The sequence below is a fragment of the Caretta caretta genome, chromosome 3 (genome assembly GCF_965140235.1).
Source record: "Caretta caretta isolate rCarCar2 chromosome 3, rCarCar1.hap1, whole genome shotgun sequence".
Classification (NCBI taxonomy): Eukaryota; Metazoa; Chordata; order Testudines; family Cheloniidae; genus Caretta; species Caretta caretta.
In genome coordinates this window covers 30,608,772-30,636,056 of record NC_134208.1, presented here as the reverse complement: position 1 = coordinate 30,636,056, position 27,285 = coordinate 30,608,772, and the positions used below count along the sequence as shown (strand labels likewise).

At 43.8% G+C, this 27,285-nt stretch overlaps 1 protein-coding gene across 1 annotated transcript; it reads right to left on the bottom strand.

Moving 5' to 3' along the window:
• Positions 1 to 1,369: 1,369 nt before the first annotated feature.
• Positions 1,370 to 26,492, bottom strand: PDIA6 (protein disulfide isomerase family A member 6). Its single transcript, XM_048845489.2, has 13 exons — positions 26,387 to 26,492; positions 18,707 to 18,848; positions 16,525 to 16,582; positions 15,742 to 15,868; positions 14,270 to 14,376; positions 11,678 to 11,814; positions 11,059 to 11,173; positions 9,675 to 9,815; positions 7,984 to 8,068; positions 7,821 to 7,893; positions 6,193 to 6,351; positions 3,096 to 3,192; positions 1,370 to 1,841 (listed from the first exon to the last, which is right to left on the bottom strand). Exons 1-13 carry the CDS (start codon positions 26,418 to 26,420, stop codon positions 1,773 to 1,775), a joined length of 1,344 nt encoding a protein of 447 aa, XP_048701446.2. The 5' UTR covers positions 26,421 to 26,492; the 3' UTR covers positions 1,370 to 1,772.
• Between the last annotated feature and the right edge of the window lie 793 nt (positions 26,493 to 27,285).

The following is a 27,285-nucleotide window of genomic DNA, read 5'->3' as shown; positions in this document are numbered from 1 at the left end:
ATTTTTACTGGAATTTAAAATAAAATCAAAAGTTAAAGTAGTCTGGTGGGTAGTGGGTTAACTAGCAATGTACAATCAGGTTTTTGTAACAGATTTCTTACTAATCCAACAGAAAGGGAGGAAATCCTGCTCTTAACCTTAAAACCAGATGGAATAAAATTTTCAAAGGCTCCAAGTGCCTAAGTCACTTTTGAAAACACAACTTTAGAGCCCAAGGGCTTACCTACACTTCAAATGCACCAGCACAGCTATGCCGATGCAGCGTGCCATTGCAGCACTGAGCGGAGATGCAACCTCTGTTGACAGGAGAGCTTCCCCCATTGGTGTAGGTACTCCACCTGCCTGGGAAGCAGATGTGTCGATGGGAGAAGCTCTCCCGTTGACCTAGCGCTGCCTGCACTTTAAAAAATTTTATCCCAGATCCTTTAGTTAGAATTTAATCATTACTGAAGGCCAGCATGAATCATCATCCATAGCTGGTACAGTCCATCACCTTGTCAGTGTGAAAGACTCTTTAAAGACAATATTGGGTTGCGGGTAGATTTGTAAAATTACTATTGTGAAAAGGAGCTTTCAGCTGTGCCATCTCCTTCTCTCATACACAGGTCAGTCCCATGTACAGTAACTTTGCTAGACATTGACACAAGAGGGGGCCAGCCGCAGAATAATTTGAGTACCTTTCGCCTTTTTATAATATTGATTTTACAAACAGCAGTAATTATACCAAACACCAAAGTGTAACCACCCCTGGGGTGAAACAGTAAGTATTTTAACAGTGTAAGTTGGGAAGCAAAGACCACCAGATCCAATGGAAAATGCAGGGGACATTTAAGAAGGCAGAACATAATCACCCAAGTTGGAATTGGGCCAGGATGCTGGACATAACACCTGGATTCCATTGAAGAGACCCGTCAGTATCAGTTTTAGGCCTCTCTCTAGAGAAAGCAGCTACAGCGGCACATTGACCCTTCACACTCTGGTGGGTCACTCGCTCACTACCAACTCAGGAAAACTGCCACCTTCTGAAATCAGCAGTACTTTTCACCAGCCTGCATTTTCCCTAGAAATCTCCCATTCAAGCAGCAACCTAGCTATCAGATGACAAGATCACCATCTGAGGTGGTATGTTGTTTCCAAGAAACTGAAAACAGGAGGAAAAGGACTAGACTAGAAAGAGCATTTTAAAGCAAGATTGTCTGGTATAATCTTCAGGCAAAGACTGTCAAGAAGTTTTATAGTGGCAGGGTAATTTAAGAGCCTTACAGTGCCGTTCCTTATGATACACTGTTCACTTTGCAACAGTCATCTGAACCTGGACAGCTTTAATTGTGTGCTAGTTTGTTGCTCTGTACAAGACAAATACTCTATGTCAAAAATACCTTGTTTTATTCTTTAATTGAAACAGAAGCTGGTCAGGTTCCATCTAAATGAAAAAAAAAAATCACATCTAAAACAGGTTACAGTAACATCCCCCAGAAACATTCAAAAAGCACAAATGCTATGGACAAAGTAAAAACCAAGATGTAATCAAAGATCAATGTTGTCCTCAAAATATTTGTTACACAGAATACAATCAAATTTACTGGTTACAACAATTCATAGAATTTTTGCAATGTTTTCTTGAGAGGCATACAGTTCACTGTCGCAGTGTTCCAGAGAGCTGGCCAAGTGCTACTTCTCTGTAAAAAGGCCACTGGAATATCCATTTGATTTTGAACAACGTTCCAAACTACTGCACAAACTCTCCCAAGAAAAGAAACTTCCTGAAGATCTCACAATTCGTCTTTATCCCAGTCTTCGAGATCCACATCACTCAGATCAATGTCATCTTCAACTGGAAGCTGTGGAACCGCAAGCAGAGTTTTTGAACACCAGTGCTTGTAACGCTGTTCTAATATGTGACTTGAAAAATCAATGCCCTGCTGAGGATGACTGAGGTGTCATCCAAAATAAGACTAAGTCTGGATGTACAGACAGAGCTAAAAGAAAAGGAGTACTTGTGGCCCCTTAGAGACTAACACATTTATTTGAGCGTAAGCTTTTGTGAGCTACAGCTCACTTCATCGGATGCTCACGAAAGCTTACGCTCAAATAAATGTGTTAGTCTCTAAGGGGCCACAAGTACTCCTTTTCTTTTTGCGAATACAGACTAACACGGCTGCTACTCTGAGACAGAGCTAAATGGCACTTCAGTGGAAAAAGCTGAAGCTCACATGACTAAAAGACCCTTAGTGCATTTCAACACAGGCCCAGTGGCCACTTAACTGAGCTTGGGACCAGTACAATACATGTTGCTGGGAGTGTTTTCTACCAGGGAATTTATTTACAACACGCTATCCAGAAAGTTGGAACTTGTACGACATTGCCAAGTTCTTATTAAAACAAAGCCACACCACTGATTCTTTGGCTCCTCCCCGCCTTTTTAAAAACAACAACAACCACCACCACCACCACCACCTTTTGCCACTGAACCCTATATAATCAAGGATTTACTGCATGCCTCAATTATCATGACTTCATTATCAATGAAAACTGTATAGCTGCGTCCCATGCAAGTGAAACTTCTGAGTTTCAAGTCACTATACTACAAAGTCAACACCCATCTAAGTTTCAGGTGCTATAGTGTAGTCACCCCTTTAGTTCACACACTAAGGTTCCCTCATAACCAGATGTTGGCAATAAATTGCGTTTCATCCTCAACAGTTTGAAATTTAATACTATTGACTAGAATATAAGACATTAACAAGGCAGAGTATAACTGTCCATGACTTCAGGTAACTAGCTATCTGGTAGGCCTGGTTAGGTTTCCTACTGTTTAAATCCTGTTGTCTCTGTAACTAGGAGATTCAACAGAGGTTTAGTTTAGAGAATGAGCATTACAATATTACCTAGCTATTCTTTATTACCAAGTGGCTATGGAGGTAAGCTTAAAAAGCAGCAGTCTGAATACTTTGTGAGGGAAACTACAAGTGTTTCACTTACTCTTGGAATAGGTATTTTGAGAAAGCATGTCCACCCTGGCTCAGTTCCTATGTCCAGTATTTCTTTATAACCTAACAAGGTGTTCATGCACCCAGCAGCGAGGTGCCTCTTACCTCACCATCTTTGCCATCCCACGGCTCGACTGTGTTAATTTTAGGGAAACCCCCACCACCTACTGGTGCAGTTGATCCACGACCGAAGGAGAGCTCCCTGGGAGAGAGGGCAGGAGGGGAAGGGGAGAAAAAACAAAACAAAAACATTTAAGAAGTTTCCAATCTCATCCACCTCAAACACACTGTATTACTTTGTATACATTTAATAGGGAATTAGGTGTGCTACTGGATGTTTAGCTTGAATGGATCCCAATTCCACCACATCAAATAGCCCTAATTTGAGGTTCATAGATCATTAGAGAACGGTAAAAACTTTGAAGGTGACAAGAAGAATTTTTAGGGAGATCCCAAGATAAACACCAACAACCAAACTTCAAAGCATTCAACCCATAAACAGGGGAGGTTGCTTTTAAAAACAATTTATTGCCATGACTGGTCAGCTTCTGAGCACCTTTTTATAATGGATTAACCTAGTTGTGCCCCTCACAGTAAAGATGAGACAAGCCCAAAATTATTGGTTGGTTTACACGTTCTGGCAACGACGTTTTTATTTTAAGATGGGCAGTAACGTTTCTTAGTTGCCAACTGCAGAAGTTCATCTCCTTCAAGTCAGAAGCCTAAATCTTTATCAGTTACGGAGTGATTCACAGGGTGAACAGCTTCTGCATTCATCTCAACCTGCTCTGCTAATTCAGTTTGTAAAAAGAGAGTGACCTTTACGAACAGCAAGCATTATTCCTTTCAGTATTTTTTTTTCAGTGGTAAATTCACACTTATTCTGAAGTTGGCCTTCATTATCTCATTAAAGTCTACGTTTTCCTGCTCCTCTCCTCTTCGGAGGCTTAGTTTTCCTGATTTCAGCTGAACAGTTTACAGGCTTCCTATTACATTACATAAAGTCTTAAGTTTAGCACCCTGCTCAGCGTGCACTAAGAGAGCTAACTAGAGCTACTGTGACTGTACTAGTTCCCTTAGACACAGCACACCGGAGCTGAAGTGATAATGTCATCTTCTACTTTGCAAGTCCTTCTCTTTGGTAAGGTAACATGAATCTTTAATTATACAGCCCATCAATATGGTGGTTACTGTGGGATATTTGCCCTAGGAAGACTGTCCTCTGGCATCACTATTCACAGCACCTGTTGAGGTCTCACTAAAGTTGTTTCAAAACATACAAGAACTTACTAAGTTTGAGAAATGACAGACAGTTGTCATAGCCATGCTGACCATCAGCATATGGACATTTTCTGGTATGCTTTGTGAGGCTATTACTTTTGTATTTAATAGACCTTAAATGTCATGGGTTAAACTTACATCTTTCTGCTTAAAGGAAAAAAAGATTCTGGTAGATTTCAACTCAAAACTAAATAGAAAACCCACTAAATCAGTCTAATAAACATTGGTTTAGGTCAGTGGTTCCCAAACTTTAACAACCCGTGAATCCCTTTCACTAAAATGCCCAGTCTTGTGAACCCCGTCCTAAAAATGAATATTTCCAGGGATTTTCTCCCTTACCTGAGCATAAATTATAAAAGCAGCGATCCTGGAAATATAAAGTTTGTTTTTATGACGTGCTTATTACACACTATTTATTATTTCTCATTACATTATGAAAACACCAACACTCTTCCAAGACTTCACTTTCGTACCTTGTGTCACTTTGATTAAGCCTGTTATAAGACAAGGCTCCTATGTTTCATCCAGGAGTATCAGATGTGAGACAGCATGAAGGGATTTAAGAAGCCAACTCAAAGAGTTCCTTCTGCACAAGCATTCAGGTCTTGAGCAGCCCAGGCAACCAACGCTCGTTAAAACAAAGCTTAAGCTTGTTCTTCATAATCATTTTAAAAACAACACTAGTAGTCATTTAATTTTAAAAACAGAAAAAAAAAATCCACTCCCTTTCCATTTCTTGTAGAGTCTTGAAGTTTCAGTCTCCTCAGTGTGATAGATATGCTTGCTATGATCTGCAGAGCTCTTGGAAGTCCCTGGGGCTCCGGGCTGATGGCCCCGTGCTGCCAGAGGTCCCTAAGGGCAGCTCTGTCTGCCATTAGGGAATTTTCCCCAAGAACGCCCTGTAACATTTCGTGAACCCCCACGGGTTCATGAACCCCAGTTTGAGAACCACTGGTTTAGGTTGATGCCTCCACAATGATTTTTTACATCCTTGTAAGTATGTACGTTATGCAGCAGATTCTGTTCTGTGCCGTCACCACAGAAGAGTGCTAGGGTTCACAGTGCATCAACTGGTTTGAAAGAATACGGTTACAAACTCACTGGTGTTGGCAGTTGTGGGGTTTTCCATCAGAGACAAATCCCTTAACTGAGCTGCTCGCAACCAATGGACTCATACTAGTAAAGTTCATGTAAAATCAGGTACTTCCCGATTCACTGAAGCTACCCAGAGCGCATAATCACGATATGAAGTACTCCGGATTAAAATGAACATCTAGTATTGGTGAAGTCACTGTCTGGGAAGTCAGTTAACCAGGATGCCACAGGTGCAAAAACAACTTTTTCTGAAATGGTGGTTAGAACTTGCCATGCTTAGTGCACTCACAATCTGGTGGAGGGAGGAAAGAGTGATGGTGGCTGGAAGAGACATGGAGCACAGAAATGTTTTTGCTTTACAGTGCATTTTTAAAACTTAGGAAGAATGGTGATGATGCAGACCTACCTTCAGACACTGGGTAAAGGAAAATTCTGCATTGGACTTCAATTATTAGCACAATCTCAGTCTATTAGAATCAAACAGTTGGGATAGGCGCCATGTCCCCCCACACTACTGCCACACTAAGTACTTTGAGTATTTGGCAACTTACAGTTTAAGGGCTCGGTCTGATCCTGCAAATCCTCTGCAGAATCAGGGTCTTATGCTTTCTGACACTCCCCCTTAGCCCCATATTTTAGTTAAAAAAAGCCACTAACGACAAAAAATCCACAGCAACTTGTAATCTTATTTCCAGAGCTCCACACTCCTGAATGAATTTACACTGGCATGCCAATGTACATTGTACAATGTGTTCTGTCTCCACAGATCCAGAGACTTAGTTAAATGAACAGTTTAAATTACTTTAAAAAAAAAAAAAGTTTGTACCTGAGAAATTCATTAATCCCCTGTTCACTGAAAGATCCTTTCAGGAGGGCAAATTTCATCTTCCGTGCATTGACTGCTGCCATTGCTGGGTACCCAAATCCTCCAATTCCCAATGCATTTTCAAGCTCAGACTGAGCTCCAGCCTCTGTCCACAGCCACCTTAAAAAAGAAAAAAGAAAGAACCTTGAAGACAGTACTGTATTATTGCTTTTACACCAGTTTTTGGCAAGTCTGCTTTTTGCAAAAACATCCGTGTCCTTTGTAGCACTGTTCACAGGGCTGCACAGATTCCCACCGAATAAAACTGATAAAGTTTAAGGAAGATTCCAAAGTTTTTGATCAGTATCATCACGGAAAACTGCACAGAGACCCTCATCTCTATTCAAGTCAGTAAGATCTAGCCGTGATGTGGAATCATGCTCTGACTATGTGAAGAAAACTTTTCAATCTTCAACAATGACTTCTAGCCCAAGGTCCCAAAGGAGGCCCAGCCATTGAAGTCTGTACTATAGAAGTGGCTATAAACAGATGCTCCTACAAGACAGGAACCATGTTAGTGAACAAATGCTTAAGCACAGTTGAACAGTTACAGACTTGCTCTACTTCAACAGATTGCTGTGCTTTAACCTAGGCAGGCAAGGCTTACAGTGGGCTAAGTCACATACCTAAACAAGAAAAACTGTAGCCTTGAATAATGCCTGAGGCAGATTGCTGAGCAGAGAAGGGGAGTGTGATGTTTCCACTCTCCAGTTGGCTAATTCAGTTTCTCTTGCCCTTAACAAGTCCTCCACAGAAAGTGAAGCATTAGACCAGTCAGAAGTTCAAAAGGTCTCAGCACTCCCCTGAAGTCTGTCATGCCACTCCCTCTCCCTCCCATGGCCTCTTTCCCAGCAGCTGCCATGTCAGAATGCTCCCCAACACTTCCTGTGATGTCCAGCAACCTGGAGTCCACAGGTAGCCCTAAGGCAACATCTCCCTCCTTAGCAGACCTCTCCCTGGCTTGTGGGAAACGAAAGACACACTGGCTCAACCCAGCATGGAGGAAGGGGGAGAGAAGGAGAAAGAAAATGCCAGCTGGCCCACAGTGGGAATGTGAGGCAACACATTAACAGAGCCTGCACTTCTGAAATATAATCAGACACAACAACAGAGAAAAACCAGCCTACCAAAGTAAGGCTCCAAAGAAACCAGACATGTTTTACAGCTCAAATATTGCTTTCAACATTCAGTCCTGGGAGGTATGTTTGATCTAATCTCAATGTTTAGCTGACATTAGCCTTAAGTAGTCAAAATGCACACAAGGTGAAAAAAGGATTAAATCAGTTGGTTTTCTGTCTGTTTTTTTAAACAGACCCCATTTAAAAAATAGTCAATTTGACAGAGGTATCCACTGACCTATTCACAGGGCTTTCCGTTTTACCATGCTCTTAGCTTATCTGCAAAATAGCACCGTCAGATGCAAAGCTCTGCCCATCTCTGCAAGGTATTTATGTATTTCTACAGAAAAACAAGACGCGGGATCTTCCAGAACACAGAGTAACTACCTCTCCGAATCTAACGTGGACATCTGAGGTCCTTCACACACACCCCTTTTCAAAAGAAGTGGCCAAGCCAGCAATGACACTTACCCCCACATTTTCTTTTTGTATTTGTCTGCCATTTTTAACATGACTTCCAAGTAGGAATTTCTACCTGCAGCTCCTGTTTGCCAGACAGAATTTGACAAGTTAAGGCAGGTCGTTCTTTTTCCTTAAGTGACATTATAAAGAAAAATGCTTCCTTTTATTCTACCTGTATCAAGAATATGAGGCAACACAGCAATGACACAGAGCTGGTGGGCATCGCAGGTACTCTTCACAATATTTTCATCAATAATCTGGGAGAATGAAACAAGAAACCACAGATTATAAAACACCACAGCACTCAGGTGATTAACAGTCCTGGGTGCCATAGCCTCAAACTTAGTCCTGCCTGAAAAGACAACTGCTTTGAGGGAGAAAAAAAAACCTACTTTTCCCCATGGCAACATGCCAGAAGAGACACTGGAAGCCTCCCTCTAGTCCACTAGCAGGATGCTCATCTGAAACACCATGCCCAAACCTATGAATATTCCTACCAATACTGTTGATGCTGCATATTCAGATGTGAAGGGAGATCAAATGGAGACTCAGCTGATAGGAAATAAAGTTTTATACAGCCTGTCAGCAGGCTAACTATAAAAGCTAGTGAAGTGGTTAGCAGCAACATGTGGGGAGGAGGGGGGCAGTGCAGCGGACAGAATCGCCATGGTAAAAATTTCACTGAACTGGGAACAGGTTGGGCGATTTCAGTGCCTCTGGTGGAGCCAACCACACTTGGCATGCTGCTAAATCTTCCCAAGCCAAGAGGGACTTCTAGTCTTGAGGCTCATTAGACAGACATATTGTGGTTTGTCAACAACAAAAAAAGGCCTAGTCCAACCCTGCCAATCTCCAGGGGGTGAGAGGGGTGCGTGCATTTTTTAATTCTGTCAGTCACTAAGATACCATGATTTGGGGGGGAGTGGGGGGAAGGGGTGTGATGCCAGGCCAGATAACTATTACTTCTGAACAACAGTTTATTTCCTGTGAAATAGACAGAATTGCACTGAAGCGGTGCAGGCACCCAACCCTGGTGAAATTTGCATGTGTGTCAGATTACATAAACCGTTGACAGTGCTGCAATGTTAATATTCTCCATGCACACCGTAAACACTTTGCTACAAAGTGCAGCTTAGTATAAGTTTGCCCAGTAGTGTCATTAGCCTCTCTGATGTCAGTTAGAAGGGAGTTTTTGTTTAAATGGCAAAGTTATTCAATTGGCCAGTCCCTCACCTCAGCACAGATTTTATCACAGGCTAAGGCACGAGATTTGTGGAAGCTCCTTGTTAAAATAATGGCAGCACAACACACTATATAACAGGAGTCAATTTCTGCTTCTAAGTCAGTGGTTCAAATCCAGCCCACGTCAATCAAATCTAGAAGTTACCAACTGTAGGCCGTTAGATTAAGTGACATGAGTGTGGTTTCCACCCAGTCCTTCATTTACAGGTGATCCACATGACAAAGCCACCACCAGAGTCTCAGCAAAGCGGCCAAGGTTTTAGTGGAAATGGAATCTGAACTTTCATCTCACCCCCTTTCTCCAAATGAGGATTTAGATACATTGGCAAGATAGCTCATACTGCTGCCACCTTCACGGTATCTATTCCATGGATCAAGGTCTTCAGCATTCAGGACTGTCAGTCCAGCTTCTTTAATGAGCAGTATACACTGTAAAAAATGTAAAGCTACACCATGGACCGGGATGTGATCTTTGGGTACTTTTGATCCAAAAAAAGTTCTGCTCGTGCACCACTTTGGTCATTTCCTTTACCATCACTATTTTTCTTAAAAATAACTGCAGGGCCCAAGAGACAGGATGGAAAAGCACTCAGAGAAGTTAGGTTTGCAGAGCAGGGATACCTCTAGCAGCTCAGGTTGTGGGGCACTTTCAGAAAAAAGATCCAGAGCTCGAGCAACTATATCAGATCTTGTTCTTCCACCATCATAATCAACAGGGTCTTCCCCTTTCTGAAAGATCTTGATTGTGGGAAATCCACGGATCTGCAATAAAATATGGAAGTTATTAGTTCAAATTAACAAGAATGTTAGTGGTTGCAATGGAATACCACCATGATGTGCTCTAGATAAAGAGGGAGAGTTTTGCATCAAGACAGGGGATCTCCACACTACATTGCAGGGCTACACCCTCAGCCTAAACATTTTAAAAGGCAAGTTAGTTATTCCTTGTCTATGCTACAATTTAAAATTGGGTTAGTCAATACATGTTAAAAACACTATTAGCTATTGTACTATCAGCATCTGTGGTGCATCAAGGGTCCAAGTTTTGACACCAGATCTCCCTAGAGCCATGGATTTAAATATCAGCAGGGCCAGCTTACTCCTCTATGCCTCTGAAGGCAAAGGTGAAGATCCCCTGAGTTTATTAGGGAAGAGAGGGAGGCCTGTTAAGAACTGTGGCCACCTCTACATCACATGGACCTTAAAAAACAACTCGTTTTTAATAAGTTTGTTCTAGTACCTTCACTGATTGCCAATTGATTATCAATGACTGTTGAATTACAGTGAGATTGAATTCACCCTCCACCCGCATGCTACTCAGTGATGTTTTTTCTTTCTACTTTCTTAAACTATTTTAGTATTAATGAGATATGGAAGGACACATAATACTTTTAAAAATCAGGCCCTTAGGAGCCAAGTGTGGTTTTCAAAAGCAACTAGACACCTCACACCCATTGAAATCAATGAGTTTTATGTGCCTAGGTGCCTCTGAAAACCCCACTAGGTGCCTAAATACCTTTAAAAATCAAGAAACTTCTTTCTGGGGGAGAGCGAGCCAACGAAGCACCAAGTTCTGAGCCTGAGGTATCACATCTGTATAGCTAACATGACACCTTTGGAATTCTTTCAGCTGGAGATACCAGCTGCACTTGGATCCATGTACAAAAACTGCCAGTCTCAGAGAGGTGGTATATATTTTAGGATGGCACTTAGTAAATTACTATAGGGTGCAGTTATGCCAGATCTCGTGGAAGCAAATTGCAGGAGTCAAAGATACTTTCTCAATGGAAACATCCATATTTATTCCATCTTCTCTCAGCGTTTGGGAAAAGCAACTGATTTCCCCATGAATTGCTCAAGTCCCTTTTATACTAATATTTGTTAGTACTAAGAACTAAAAGTAAGTGCTGAGGTAAGAGTTCTTTAGGTATTACCAGGGAACGTGACCTATTAGAGAGATTGCAAACAAGGGGAGGGAATTTTCAAGCCTGCAGAGCACACTCACCCCATATCGGCTGGCTAACATCTGATTCACTGTAGCATCTACGGCTGCCAGTTTCACTTTTCCCTTGGTCTGTTCTTTCACTTCTGTGGCAGCAGCTGCCCATTCTGGCTCCAGACTGGAAAGCAACATAATGCCAATTACTAGCAGTAAAAATTGGTATTTTAGAGGCAAGTTAGTGAAACCACAACCCACAGCTTATACCTGGAGGAATGCACTCTCTCCAGAGTAGGAGCAGCTCTGGAAAAGGACTCAAGGACTACATGGAATATCTCAGGACATCTTGAATTCTGGGATTAGAAGACTCTCCTAACGTAAGAAACTTTCAAAGGGCCAGATCCTGTTCCCACTGGTGGCAGGGGGAATTTTGCCCATGATTTCAAATGAAGCAGGACTGGGTTCAACAAATGCTAAAACTGCTGATGGGGGTGGGGAGGGAAGAAACACAGGTTCCCTAGTAAATTCTGGAGTGGGCAAGTTAAAGAGTAACTTGCACCATTGTCAAGACTCACATCCAATAAAACAAGAGTTCTATTTCCAATTCAAGAAATAAGCCTGCTTACATAAACTGCAGATGACAAGCAAGTACCCATTTAAAATGACTGCCAACAGCTTCACTTACTTTTTGCAGTGTCCACACCATGGGGCATAAAACTCTACCAGCCAAACATCATCACTATTCACAACGTTCTTATCAAAGCTGTCATCAGTCAGTTCAATCACATCCTTTTTATCACCGCCTCCACTTTCTCGGCTACTCTGTAGTTCAAAAATAAAACCTGTTAAGCTGGGGGAACTTTTGCATTGCTCCCTCACATAACCACACCACAGCTGCTCCAGATGTGATCACTTCCATGTGTGTGTACCTAGACATTTCTTTGCTAAATTAAAACACGTTTATCAGAAATTTCCAAGTTCAGACAATCTGAGTTTCCCATGCTAGAGCTATCCATGTTAAGAACACCCACAGAGCATACAGATTGCAGCAAACTCCTAAAGACCTATGGGAAGCAACACTATAGTCTCTGGAAAGACAAGAACTCTGATCTTAGTGGCTCAAGATCTTTTGGTTCACTTTTAGAAAGAAGTCTCACTGCCAGAATATAAAGGGACACAGTCAGGTTAAAAAAAATTACCATTAAAAAAGTTCTTATCCACTTTGGTAGGTTAAGTATAAAATTTTCAGGAGGTTCCTAAATCAGTTAGGTGCAAAATCATATTTGTAGAAGTGACTTAGGCACACAGGAGCCCAAATCCTGTTGAAAGTCAATGGCCTTTAGTAACTTTTGAAAATGGGGGCTGGGTACCAAGCGTTTTTGACAGTGTTACCCTATGACTTTTATGACAGGTTTCAGAGTAGCAGCCGTGTTAGTCTGTATCCGTAAAAAGAAAAGGAGGACTTGTGCGATGAAGTGAGCTGTAGCTCACGAAAGCTTATGCTCTAATAAATTTGTTAGTCTCTAAGGTGCCACAAGTACTCCTTTTCTTTTTATGACTTTTATAGGGTTCTTATTTTTCACTGTTCTGTTTACATTTTCCACTTCAGGGCTTGGACTATGAAATAATCTCATTCATTCTGCAGCACTTAATGCTTAGCAGCTGGTCTTGTTCCTGGTTATGTTTTGCTTTCTGGCTCTCATGTTAATTTAACTAACTACTTTGAGGTCCTCAGATGGAACGTGCCACAGAATTGCAAACACTAATGAACTTAGCCTTAATACAACTCTGAGGAAGGGATGAAGGAACCCCATTTAACACATGGAGAGACAGACAAAGATTGAAGGCCAAGTCACCCCTTCCACAGGGTCTCTCTTGCATTAGTGCTTAGAAACTTGACAAATCTCCACGTTCAGGTCTTGTCTACACTTACATTTTATAGCTCTCTAATTTGCTGGCTCTGGGGTGTGAAAAATCGCCCCCCGGCGCAGCAAGTTTGAGCGCTTTAAAGCGCTAGTGAGGACAGGCTCCAAGTGCTGGGAGCCGCGCTCCCAGTGCTCGGAGCTATTCCCCTTCCGGAGGTGGATTACCAGGAGTGTGCTCACACGTGACCACACTCACACTTCAAAGCGCTGTCCCGGGGGCACTCTCGCAGCAGCACTTTGAAGTTTCTAGTGTAGACGTAGCCGCAGTTACGCATCTCTTTGGGAGAGTAGGACTTCTCTTCTCATGGAGGGGACTGCAGGTCCTGGTTTCATGAGGCCATTGTGCACAGTGGTGCACTGAGCGCTCCAGAGAATTGCACATCTGCTGCAGGCAAGAACTGATTGTCCAAGTTTCTTTTTAAAAAGGATTTTAGTACACCATTAACCTAATGAGGTTTATATTCAAATCACTATGTGATGCGTTAGCCAAGCTACTCCCACTGACTGCAGTGGATGTATCAAGGTAAAGAACCAGGCTGCTTTTAAAATATTGATCATATTTTTGATGATTGCCATCAGCATTTAACTTGCTCTAGTTATTAATAACTCTATTATAATACTTAGCATTAGAATGTTGTGGAGATGAAAAAAAGTCAGCTAATACCTAAACGTTCCACTTCTACAAGTCAACAGCTGAAATGATTTTTTCCTGTCAGGAAAAAAAGTTCCTTCAAGTTGAATTACTGAACCTCTAAAAGGCTGATAGACATCCTGACTGCTCACTGGTGGTCTGAGATAAACATGCCATATAAACCATTTTGGCCAATGAAGAGTTCCGCTGCAGCTGGTATACCACATCAGGGTCACATGCAACCTGGCTGTTTTCTAAACCATGTAATTCATTTTATCTTACCTTATGGGTATGTCTACACAGCAAGCAGAAAACCACAGCAGCAAGTCTCAGAGCCTGGGTCGACAGACTCAGACTCAAGTTACAGCACTAAAAATAGCTGCATAGACATTCAGGATCGTGCTGCAGCTTGGGCTCTGAAGCCCATCTCCCTCCCTATGCTTTCTGGTTGCCATGCGGACATATCCTAAGAACGAGACTTGTGGCTTTTCTGGAATGTGCTGCCAAACAGCCCAAAGAGATAATCTTCTGTCAATCAGCTTAACCAATACTCCAAGTTCTTTCACACACTTTGCAAGTGTCGTACCAGCATGAACACATAAAGTGATCCCATGCACCCTCAAGTGCTACACAGATCTTGGAGCACAAGGCTCTGATTTGCTGTAGAAGACATGAAGCCTCATCAATAAAAATAATGCATTATCCATTCCCTCAGAACTACCTGCTTTCCAGAACTATATCCTCCACTTCTGCCACTAAGACGATCCTTCACCAGTGATCGAAGAGTACTTAAAGCAGCATCAACAATAGCTTCACTTGTTCTGCCACCTGTGACACAGCAGAACAAAGAGATAAAGGGCTGAACTGTCAAATCATATTAGCACCCTATTTTACAAGCTTAGATTCAAGGCCCAATCCTGCTCCGGTTGGCTTCAGTGGGCACAGGATTGGCCTTTACTGACATTTTATGTATGGTGGGACTCAACTAACTTGGGCACTAAGGTTGCACAAGTGTATTTCCTCAAAAATGCTAAAAAGCAAGGAAGTTACATGCAAGGCAATATTGATATTGAACACAATACTCTACAAGAATTAGGTCACTATCACCAGGACAGCAAACAAATACCCTCTCTAATAAATCCTCTCCGCAGTGCATGCACATCAAGAAATCAGTAATATCTTACTGCAATGCCTCGGACCTTCCAAACTTGAGCACTGCAGCGTGATTTAACTGGGAATCTGCTATTATGTTTCCATGCCATCACATCAGATGAATTACTCAACTGCAACTACTAGCAGCAGAGTTCTTTTCTGTTTGTTTCCTAAAATAACCACAATCTACATGAAAATACTTGATTATTAAGGCTGAGAGTTTGTCACAGAGGTCATGGATTTTGTGACTTTCCGAGACCTCTGTGACTTCTGCAGCAGCTGGTGCGGCTGGCCTAGAGGCCACCTGAGCAGCTTGGGTGGCCCCCCAGCCAGTCACACCTGGGGCAGTCTCAGTCTCCTCCCCACTCCAGCAGCAGGAGTTTGGGTGTGAGAGGGGACTCAGGGTTGGGGCACAGGAGGGGGTGCGGGTTCTGGGTGGCACTTACCTCCTGGGGGGGGGGAGGGCACTCTCCCAGTAAGCAGTGACATCCCCCTCCTTCAGCTCCTAGGCAGAGGCGTGGCCAGGCAGCTCTGTGCCCTGCCTCCACCTGCAGACACCACCCCCGCAGCTCCTATTGGCTGCGGTTCCTGGCCAATGGGAGCCGACACTCAGGGCGGAGGCATCACAGAGCTGCCTGGCCACACCTCTGCCTAGGAGCTGAGGAAGGGGGATGTTGCCAATTCCGGGGAGACATGGAGTCAGACAGGGAGCCTGGCAGCTCCGCCAACCCACCCCACAGCGGGGGTCCCAGGCTGCATGCCCCTGCCCCCCGCAATCCACGGGCCGTCCTCCCCCAAAGATTTAGTCAGGGGTATACAGTACAAGTCATGGACAGGTCACAGGTTGTGAATTTTTGTTTACTGCCCGTGACCTGTCCATGACTTTTACTAAAAATAACTGTGAATAAAACATAGCCTTACTGATTATAGATAGCAGACATGGAATAAGCAATTTCACAATTCTTTTTATCTATCGTGCCAATCATATCACACGAGACATGAAAACACACCACACATGAAAGAGTACCACACAGCACTTACCCTGGTAATCTTCTGCTTTGTTCTTGTTGGATCCAAATATCTTGATAGTTGGAAATCCTCGAACACCGTACTGACCACCTAGGGACTGATGCTTATCTGCATCAACCGCACCAACTTTCACAACACCCTATTTAAATTTTAAAAAGCTTCAACTGTAATTTAATGCATTTGACAGCAGGAGCCATAATGGTCAGGTGGAAAGAACCAGTGAGTAATGTACTGGGGAAGTTTGGGGCCATGGCAGCCTAGTAGTTGGGAATGGGAGACACAAAGTTATCAATTAATAGTTTTTTTGTATTAAACAAAAAGGTGTGCAGAAAGACTAAACAGCAAATTCAAAGCTCGGCAGATCACTGCATTGTCACATTTACCATACTGAAACAAATGCTAGTATGTTGCAGTTTACAGAGCTATTTCCACACACCCAACCTGTGCTAGTTCTAGGATCTAAAGGCATTCAGAGGCTTTTGGGGGAGGGGGAGTGGGGAGAAAGAGAAAGAAAAATATTTCTCAATCAGAAATCTGGATTATAAACCATTGATTTTTGATTCTATAACAGCCTTCCAAAGCAGTCATGGAAGTTTACCAGAAAAAGCAAAAACCCTTGGACAGATTATTTAGAAAAACCTGACGTTTTGCCTGTTAAAGAATTTTACTTGTCCAGGGCTAGTAGAATTTCACAAGGCTGACCTAAAGTTAGTTTTAAATTTCTAAGAGAGCTGACAAAAGCCAATTTCCCCCAACTCCAAAGCACTGCATGTGCGTGGGAAAGTTTAAACTTACTTTTAATGCTGTCGCTGCTTTCTTCCATTCAGGAGTTAGTCGTTGACAGTGACCACACCTTTTGGAAAAATAAATTTATTTTCATTCAAGTAAGTACTTGGTAAGTACTTCATTTCACAAAATACCTAAGAAATCAATGAAGTTTGAACTCTGCAAGAGTCCAGCATACGAATGTAATCTATCATTTGCTATTTGCATTTTGTGAAATGGAGTTGGGAGTTCTAGCCACATGAGGGGGGGAAGAATACCAAGTTGTGATATCACCGTGTCACTGCAGACACCAGGAGCAAACACTGCAAAGGATTTTTACCCTGCTGACAACGATAATCTAAAAACTAGCCTCAAACGGAGATGGTGAGCTCCAACCTAGCAAGAGAACTGTATATGATAAGAACTTGGACTGCCTAGTACTGTTAAGCCTTAAAGAAAGGAGAGGCGAAATCTCAAGGGAAGTTATTCCAGTGAAGCAGAACACCCAAGCAATCCTGACTGAGGGATGATAACTGAGTAGTTTGTTTAAGCAGATCTGCACAGGAGGCAGGTCAGAGAAAACTGTAAGAGTATACACATGCTCTGGTAAGCTGTGGTTTTCAGTAAGCTATCTTCTGTTTCTGGTGTGTAAAAGACATTTTCTTCTGCAAAGAGCATACACTGAGATCTGACCTGTTTCTTATACTTCCATTATGCTTTGCCCCAGGCTAACCCTGAAGACTTTCCCTTTTTCGCTGGTTACTTTATGATAGGTTATCTTTAGTTATAATGGATTAGAACCTGGATGTGTTAGCCCAACAGTGATTCACCCTTGTTAGTATGCTATTACATTTCATAGAGGAGATGAGGGACACAAAGCTTTGCCTAGAATAGTAATACAGGCTAAGTTGGGCAGCTAGGTGCGGGCATCATAACCACAAATTCAGCCTTATGCCTTCATGGCGGGGTCAGGATGGGACAGATTGGACGCAGAGAAACTCTTCATTTAGAACACACTGCTAATCAATTATTTTTAGCGCTGCCAAACGAAATTGCAATTAATCGCAGTTTTAAATCACACTGTTACACAATAACAGAAAACCATTTATTTAAATATTTTGGGATGCTTTCTACATTTTCAAATATATTGATTTCAATTATAACACAGAATACAAAGTGTACAGTACTCACTTTATATTATTTTTATTATAAATATTTTCACTCTAGATAAGAAAAAAAAAATAGTATTTTCCAATTCATCTATACAAGTACTGTAGGGCAATCTCTTTCCTGAAAGTGCAACTTACAAATGTAGAATTTTTTTTTACATAACTGCACTCAACTGGCACGTAAATATCTTGCATATGGCACTGTTGTAGCTGGCGTTGAATGCCTGTTCTCACGTTCAGGTGTCATCGTAAAATAAGAAGTAGGCAGCATTATCTTCCATAAATGTAAACAAATTTGTCTATCTTAGCGATTGACTGAACAAAAAGTAGGACTGAGTGGACTTGTAGGCTTTAATTTTTACACTGTTTTTCACGGTAAAGAGAATAAACTATAGTACTTGTATGAAGTGAATTGAAAAATACTATTTCTTTTATTTATCTTTTCTACAGTGCAAATATTCGTAATAAAAAATATAAAGTGAGCACTGTACACTTTGTATTCAGTGTTGTAATTGAAATGAATATATTTGAAAATGTAGAAAAACATCCAAAATATTCATAATAAATTTCAATTAGTATTCTATTATTGTAGTGTGATTAAAACTCTGATTGTGATAAAATTAATTGAGTTAATTTGTTTGGAGTTAATCGCTTGAGTTAATGGTGATTGACAGCTCTAATTATTTTTCTATCTTTACTGAAGTTAATATTGAAAGTTATAAATGCAAAAAGATTTGAGCGTCTAGGCTGCAATCTAATGCACCTCTTACCAATCCAGACTAATTATTTTCCACCAATCTGTTCTATAAACCCAGGTTTATTTTGCTGGCCACAAGGCTATTGAAATGCATTGAAACCCAAGTGAGATCTGTGTGAGAGAGTGAATGGTTGGTCCAGGATTTCTAGTAAGTCACCTTTCGTATTCCTCGAAGATATAAGGGTGAGCAGGAAGTCCTTTGTTTATAGAAATTAGTCAACCCTCTTACAAGCACACCTGGCAGGACAGCATGTGCTAGGATTCTCTGACGAGCTATAATCCTTACCATGGTGCGTAAAATTCTACCAGCCATAAACTGTCGCTCTGAATGACTTCCTTGTTGAAATTTGTTGGTGTTAGCTCTATCACATCATCACTGGATGAATATAGGCTGTTAGCTGCCAGGAAGAATGTGCAGCTCACAGCTCCTAGAACAAAAAGAAAATCCAAATTATACTCTCATCAAAAATATCAACGGCTGTACTAGATTCATGGCTGAATGACCCCCCTCTCACCCCCTTTTTCTTTTAGCAGTAGGGAGAAAGAGACAGGAACACCAAATCTGCCAGAGGGAGGGAAATTGCAGCAACCCATCTCTCTCTCCTTGCCATCCTGCAGAAGCCTTCCCATGTAAAGGTCATGTGTCCAGGACTCCATGGATTTAGGTGACAGATACTTTCTATACCACCATCTTCCAGCAAACCTGATGGAATTTATGCTGCCTCTCCAAACCTCCTCAAAGATTTTTGGCTCACATTTGGAGGCCATAGCAACTACCTGAAGGCCTGGAACAGCACAGACAGTCTATACCTCCATGTGCATACCCTGGAGATCTGCAGGATGTCCTCACAGGTCTCAGGAAAAATGGAGGGTTGGCTGGCCACACCCCTTACCCAACATGATACAAGGACAGCATAGGCCAAAATTCTCAGATCTTTGCCCCCCAAGATAACAGGACATGTGTCTTAGTTCAATTATTTCAAGTTACACTGGTTTGGAGTCTAGGACTTGCTACATTCAATTTGGAACTAGTACCAAACAGCAGCAGCAGGAGGGGTAGGAAGGAAGGAACTCCTCTGTCCTTGCTACTGATGAGTCCTAGCACCTACAGTATTGTTTTGTTTCTCAAATGGTGGGAGGCAAACCAGAAGTTAGTCTTTGGGTCACACCTCCTGCAACAACAAACACTCTAAAATAGGGATGTAAAAGGTTAACCGATAAGCATCAGTCTTACTTACTGGTATTGATTAACGGTTAATGATTAAACTCCGTTGCCCACTGGAGCCCAGGACTCCACTGCTGCCCCAGGCGCAGGGCCGACAGCGGAGTCCCCGGGTGCGGTGGCGGGTGGTGAAGGCCGGCGGCAGAGTCCCTGGGCACGTGGGCCGGGATCCCTGGGAGCAGAGCCCCACGTAAAATGTGAGGGTACTGCAGCACCGCCCGCACCCTCAGTTCCCCGGTGAAACGTTTAACCGTGTAACCGATTAAAATTTTAATCGGTTACATGGTTCCTTTTTTAAAACTGCTATTTACATCCCTACTCTAAAAGGTTCTTTGAACTCTAGAAGATTTTTCATGGTGAAAAGTTGAGCAACTCTTTTTCTTGAACTGGAGACGGTGCAGAAAAGAGCCATAAAATTATTCAAGGACTGGAAAAAATGGCTTAAGAGCGAGAGACTTAAAGAACTCAATCTGTTTAAACTTATCTAAAGATCAAGAGGTGACTTGAATACAATATATTAAGTACCTTCATGGAGAGAAAATACTAGGTACTAAAAGGTTCTTCACAACAGAAGAGAAAAACATAACAAGAACCAATGGCTGGAAGTTAAAGGCAGATAAAAATGTGTGATGTGTTTCTAATTTGAATTTAACAGTGAGGGTGATTAACCATTGGAACAAGCTACCAAAGGAAATGGTAGATTCTCCATCTCTTGAAATCTTTAGATGAAGACTGGCTGCCTTTCTGGAAGATGTGCCTTAGTGATTATGAAATTCTATGGCCCATGTTATAAAGGTGGTCAGACTAGGTAATAATACCACCTCTTACACAGTGCTTTCCAACAGTAGGTCTCAAAGTGCTTTACAATGGAAGTCAGTATCATTATCCCCATTTTACAGATGGGGAAACTAAGCCATGGAGGTGAAGAGACTTGCCCAGACTCAGACTCAGACCTTATGACCAAAAGGAACCATTGTGATCATCTTCTAGTCTGACCTCCTGCACACAGCAGGCCACACAACCTCACCCACCCACTCCAGTAATAGGCACATAACCTCTGGTTGAGTTACTTAAATCCTCAAATCTTGATTTACAGATTTCAAGTTACAGAGACGCCTTTTACTCTACTTCAGACCAACAAGTGACCCATGCCCCACTCGACAGAGGAAGGCAATCCCACCAGGACCCTCAGGATCTCTGCCAATCTGACCTGGAGGAAAACTCCTTTCCGATACCAGGAAATCAGTGGCAGTGCTGGAAATATAGCACAGTTCTCCTGAGTCCCATTCCAGTGATCTCCGCTCTGCCACACTGCCTTATAATGGTCCCTTCTGGCCTTAAAATCTGGGAGTTTCTTTTGAAGTAATCCGGGACCAACTTAAGTATGTTTATTCATGTTCTAGAGCAGGGGTCTCAAACTCAAATGACCACGAGGGCCACATGAGGACTAGTGCATTGGCCCAAGGGCCGCATCACTGACATCCCCCCTTGCTGCCCCCATTCCAACCCCTTCCCCGAAGTCCCCACCCTAACTCCGCCCCCTCCCTACCCCCAGGGGGTGCAGGAGGATGCGGGGTGTGGCGGGGGCTCAGGGCAGGGAGTTGGGGTGCAGGAGGGGAGTGGGATGCGGCAGGGGGCTCAGGGCAGGGAGCTGGGGTGCAGGAGGGGTTCGCGGTGCAGGCTCTGGGGTGGCAGTGGTGCGCACTGAGGCTTGCTGCCTGCCTGCCCTGGCCCCGCTCTGCTCCAGGAAGTGGCCGGAACCACGTCTCTGGGGGAGGCGGAGGCACAGGGCTCCGTGTGCTGCTCTTGCAGCTCCTCCGGGTACCTCCCCCAAAGCTCCCATTGGCTATGGTTCCCTGTTCCCGGCCAACGGGAGCTGAGGGGGGCGGTGCCTGGAAGCGAGCACAATGCACAGAACCCTCTGCCCCCCTGGGGCCACAGGGACATGGTTCCAGCCGCTTCAGGGAGTGGCATGGGGCTCACGGTGTCACGGGGTAGGCAGATGGGCAGCGGGACGCACGGGAAGGGTGGGGGTGTGCAGGAAGCTTGGCAGGCCGCACGAAAGAACCCTGCAGGCCGCATGCAACCCACGTGTTTGAGATCCCTGTTCTAGAGAGTCTTTCTTCCCCTCATCCCCTTCCTACCCTCACCACAGGTGATCAACTCACACCAGTGTACTTCAGGAGTGACATGCAGCCCACATACAACTGCTCCTGCAGCATGTCAGGCTGACCTGTAGTAACAGCTGCCATTTAGGGTAAGGTAAGGCATTGAGAAAGTGAAAGAGAGCCTTAGCTGCATGGTACAGCTGCTCTTAAGAGAAAAGGAAAACTTCCCCTCAGAGCTGAGTACGCTGTACGTAGAATTACAGCAAAATTTTTTCAGGAAGTAACTCTATATCACCTAAGAGATCTGTGGCAGAATGAAGTCAAAACTAGAGCTCAATGAATTTTATTCAATAATTTCTGCCATTTTCCCCCTTTTCATAAACAGATCTTCCAATTTATCAGAAGCTTTTGTTAATCACCAAATTGTTAACAGTTCACTATGAAATCTGCTCCAAGTCATTTTCTGTTCCCAGACTGGAAGGCATCGCACTAACCAAAAGTGTGATTTGCAACTTCTACAATCGCATACGCAATTTGAAATTTGCCTTCAGCAAAAATTCAAGGTTAAAACTCACTTTCACACAAACAGTAATCAAACCTGGAATAGGGCTTTCAAAACAAAGGGCATAATACAAAGTAAAAGGATCCCCAACACTGTCAAAACAAAATGTGCTTTACAATTTGAATGAATTATACAGAAAACAAGCCCATCCATAGTTATGACAGAATAGAAGTATAAATGTTACATAGAAACCTTCACTGTCATGACAAAAGCCACACATTGACAGGGCTAAGGAAGAAATTTCCCCTAAGGGCAGATTATTTCATGTGTCCCTTACTAAGGATTTTTGTAAAAGTCTGATTACTGTGCAGTTCATAAACTGGTGCACATGCATGACAGGTAAGACACTCCACCCTGGCCATGCATGGTGCTGTTTATTCAGCATTTCTCGCTACCTGTGAATGTTTTAAGGGATACACACTCACAAAAGCGTTGGAGGGCCAGGTTGAGTAATGGAGGTGGAAAAAAGGCCACAGAAGTATGTATTTAGTCTCTACCCTTTCTTCTTTCCCCCCATCAAAATTCTATGCTTTCTGATAAAATATCGATTTCTCACACTGGTGTGCAGGATCCTAGCTATGTGCAGCCATGTAAATAAAGCATCAAGACACTCACTGGAGATGTAAAACAGAATTCATTTAATTAGGCCTGGATTAGAGAGGGAAAAATACACAGTATGTATTTTCTACAAAAAACAAACAGGTAATCTCAAGTGTTCTACCACTGTATTTCCAAAAAGAAAAGGAGTACTTGTGGCACCTTAGAGACTAACCAATTTATTTGAGCATGAGCTTTCGTGAGCTACAGCTCACTTCATCAGATGTGTACCGTGGAAACTGCAGCAGACTTTATATACACACAGAGAATATGAAACAATACCTCCTCCCACCCCACTGTCCTGCTGGTAATAGCTTATCTAAAGTGATCAGCAGGTGGGCCATTTCCAGCACAAATCCAGGTTTTCTCACCCTCCACCCCCCCACACAAATTCACTCTCCTGCTGGTGCTAGCCCATCCAAAGTGACAACTCTTTACATAATCAAGTCGGGCTATTTCCTGCATAGATCCAGGTTTTCTCACTTCCCCCCCACCCCCAAACACACACAAACTCACTCTCCTGCTGGTAATAGCTCATCTAAACTGACCACTCCCCAAGTTTAAATTCAAGTTAAACCAGAATATCTGGGGGGGGGGGGGTAGGAAAAAACAAGAGGAAACAGGCTACCTTGCATAATGACTTAGCCACTCCCAGTCTCTATTTAAGCCTAAATTAATAGTATCCAATTTGCAAATGAATTCCAATTCAGCAGTTTCTCGCTGGAGTCTGGATTTGAAGTTTTTTTGTTTTAAGATAGCGACCTTCATGTCTGTGATTGCGTGACCAGAGAGACTGAAGTGTTCTCCGACTGGTTTATGAATGTTAGAATTCTTGACATCTGATTTGTGTCCATTTATTCTTTTACGTAGAGACTGTCCAGTTTGACCAATGTACATGGCAGAGGGGCATTGCTGGCACATGATGGCATATATCACATTGGTGGATGTGCAGGTGAACGAGCCTCTGATAGCGTGGCTGATGTTATTAGGCCCTGTGATGGTGTCCCCTGAATAGATATGTGGGCACAATTGGCAACGGGCTTTGTTGCAAGGATAAGTTCCTGGGTTAGTGGTTCTGTTGTGTGGTATGTGGTTGTTGGTGAGTATTTGCTTCAGGTTGCGGGGCTGTCTGTAGGCAAGGACTGGCCTGTCTCCCAAGACTTATGAGAGTGTTGGGTCATCCTTTAGGATAGGTTGTAGATCCTTAATAATGCGTTGGAGGGGTTTTAGTTGGGGGCTGAAGGTGACCGCTAGTGGCGTTCTGTTATTTTCTTTGTTAGGCCTGTCCTGTAGTAGGTAACTTCTGGGAACTCTTCTGGCTCTATCAATCTGTTTCTTTACTTCTGCAGGTGGGTATTGTAGTTGTAAGAAAGCTTGACAGAGATCTTGTAGGTGTTTGTCTCTGTCTGAGGGGTTGGAGCAAATGCGGTTGTATCGCAGAGCTGATTCATCATTTTGCAACAGTTGAAGTGCACATTGTAGACAGCTTTGCTTTCTATCTTAAGAGAGCCATCATCTCAGCACTTATTTCCTCTTCCAATATATTTGTGTTGCATTTGGTTGCATCTCTTTGGCCATTCCCTCTTATTCATCTTGCATTTCACCTGACAGTAACTGCACATTCCTATTGGTTTCAATATGGATTTCCATTTTCCAGGATCACATCTGAATCCATATTTTGAACCTTCCCATTTAACTATCCATACTGGTTGCCTTCCTGTAATTATTATTTTGGTTAGGGGGTATTATACATGCTTTGAGTCTTACGATATATTTTGCCGCTTATGATATACATGCTGAGTCTGAGAAATTTAGTTCTCATGTTTGATTATCCTCCTTTAAAAAAATAGTCTCACTTTCTAAACTTGCTCACAATGCTTATCCCTCCATGCTAAAACTTACTTACATTGTGGTCACTAGTACTCAGTAGCCTAGCTATCATTAATTCCTCACCTGTGTGTTACTTAGGATGATAGTCTCTGCTCTTGTGTGCTCTGGAGCTAGCAATTATAAGCAATTCTTTAAGATGTTAAATGATACAACTTATCAACATGATTCCATTACAACATGATGCTTCTAATAAAATGATCTGTGAGACTGCAGTGATCTGTTCATAGATCTAGTTGCTGCTTTGGCCTCCCCTCAAAGTTATGCACTCAACACTTTTTATAATTCAGGAATCCAGTAGCATAACCATGCATTCTATGATTTGGCCTTTGCATCATGTTACATCTCACAACTTGAACCCTTATCTCCCGGAATGATCTTCTTCATGCATGGAGAATAGTCTCCTACACCTCCATTGGAAAGTGTGGCTCAACTAAGAATAAGGTTTGCTATAGATGGATACCTTGGTAAGGTTAGAAAATACACAGAGAAGTAAAATTTTTAGAATCAGAGTCCAACAGAGTCCATGAACTTCCACAGTTGTTCAACAGGAGCTTGGCCCAAGTTAGAACAGAACTGGGTTCTTATAAATGAGAGGGGGGGGAGGGATGGCTCAGTGGTTTGAGCATTGCCCTGCTAAACCCAGGGTTCTGAGTTCAATCCTTGAGGGGGCCATTTAGGGATCTGGGCCAAAAATTGGGGATTGGTCCTGCTTCGAGCAGGGGGTTGGACTAGATGACCTCCTGAGGTCCCTTCCAAGCCTGATATTCTATGAAAGGATGGAAGAGGCTCACCACTGGCTCATGTAGGCCACTCCCCATGGAGCAAGCGCAGGATTCTTTCTTGCTATTTGCCAGGCCTAATTTTAGAATGTCTTCAGGAACAGGGCTCCTATTTTCAGAGGGGGTAGCCCTGTTAGTCTGCATCAGCAAAAACAACGAGGAGTCCTTGTGGCACCTTAGAGACTAACACATTTAGGCAAATAAATCTGTTAGTCTCTAAGGTGCCACAAGGACTCTTCGTTATTTAGGGCTCCTACTGTTTCCCCTCAAAGATTATTCTGCAACCTAACAAATCTCCCCATTAGTTGGTTTCTTCCTTGAGCCCGAATCTATGTTCTTTTTCCAGTAGCTTTGGTTACACACTTCTCCCCTCTCAGCTTGTGCCCCAGTTACTCAGACCCCCCCGCCCCAGCACACACACACAGCCCACTGCAGCGCTAGGGCCCACCCTTCCCGCGTGGGCTCTCCAGGAGCCGCCCACCGACCGAGCAGGGAGGCCTGACTCGGCCGCGAGCCTCCCCCTCTCCACAATGCCCCCCCCCCCGGCCCGGCAGCGCTGGCCCCCGGCCCGAGAGGCAGCGACAGCCGCGCTGCGCCCGCAGGGCCCCGGGCAAGGTGGGCTCGTGCCGAGCCAAGGGTCTCACGGCTCCATTCAGAGCAGGGAGCTCGGCCAGCGATGGAGCCTCCGCCAGGGTCACCGCCCAACCAGCTCCCAGGGGAGCGCCCTGACCCCGGCCTGCCGGCCCCACGCAGGCCTCCCCCCGTGCCCCCGCCCGCCGGCCGGAGCCCGCGCTCGCAGGGCGCCTACCCAGCAAGAGGCCGCTCGCGCCGAACATCCCCATGGTGACTGGGCTGCTCCGTGTCTCGCTGGCGGGCTCGCGACCTCCCCGCAACCGGCCCCTACAATCCGCTCCCCCCCCCGCCACCACCCTGCCCACGCGGCCCCGAGTTCCCAGCCGTGGCCGCTGCTCATTGGTGCTGCCCCCGTTCTCTCATTTGCATAGCCAATAGATGGCGGCCGGGTCATTCCCAGCTGGGAGTGACAGCGTTCGGAGGGTGGAGCCCGGCGGCCCCGCTGAGCCTATGGCGGGCGCGATCGTGGCTGGGTCTGTGGTTGCAGCCTGGAGGAGCGCGTGGGGTTCCCCGCCCTGTTCTCCTCCATGTCCGGCAGGCGGGTGGGACACGGGCAGTGCACCGCGTGAACAGCTCCCCGCTGCTAATTTGGAGGGGCCCTGTTCCTCTCCCCTTGAACTGCCTCGCGCTGCTGGCTAGAGGGGCACTGCCCCGTGTATCCCCCAGGAACTGAAACTGGGGCGGGGGCGAGAGCAGGAGGGAGAAGGTGGGCTGTAGTCATGGCACCATAGCAAAAATTGAAAAACGTTTCGTGACCTTTTCATTAATTTTAACTCCTGTTTTAAAATCATTGCATATATTAAAGTTAGCTCCACAAGCTGGCTATGAAGCACAACAGCTACATCCTTCTTGGTTTCGTGTTACAATTTTGCACAACTCTGTTAAGGAACTTTTGAATACAGTGCGTCCATCTTCAGTGGCTTCTCCTGTGTCCAGTACTTCCATTCCTTCAACTGATATGCTCATTAGTTCGTTCATATGATCAGGCAGAGGCATGGGTGACAGGTGAATGACCGGCTGGGAGAGACTGCTGCAAGCAGGGAGAGTCACGATTGCAGTAATTTTAAGACAACA

What these genes read in the sequence shown, in the direction of transcription:
- PDIA6 (XM_048845489.2), bottom strand. Translation starts at nt 26,420, where the DNA reads ATGGGGATGTTCGGCGCGAGCGGCCTCTTGCTGG. An exon ending in GATATAGTTCTGGAAAGCAG is followed by an intron (nt 11,815 to 14,269) that starts GTAGTTCTGAGG and finishes TTTGAACTACAG; the next exon opens with AGTAGCCGAGAAAGTGGAGG. An exon ending in GCCTCATATTCTTGATACAG is followed by an intron (nt 7,894 to 7,983) that starts GTAGAATAAAAG and finishes TCTGGCAAACAG; the next exon opens with GAGCTGCAGGTAGAAATTCC.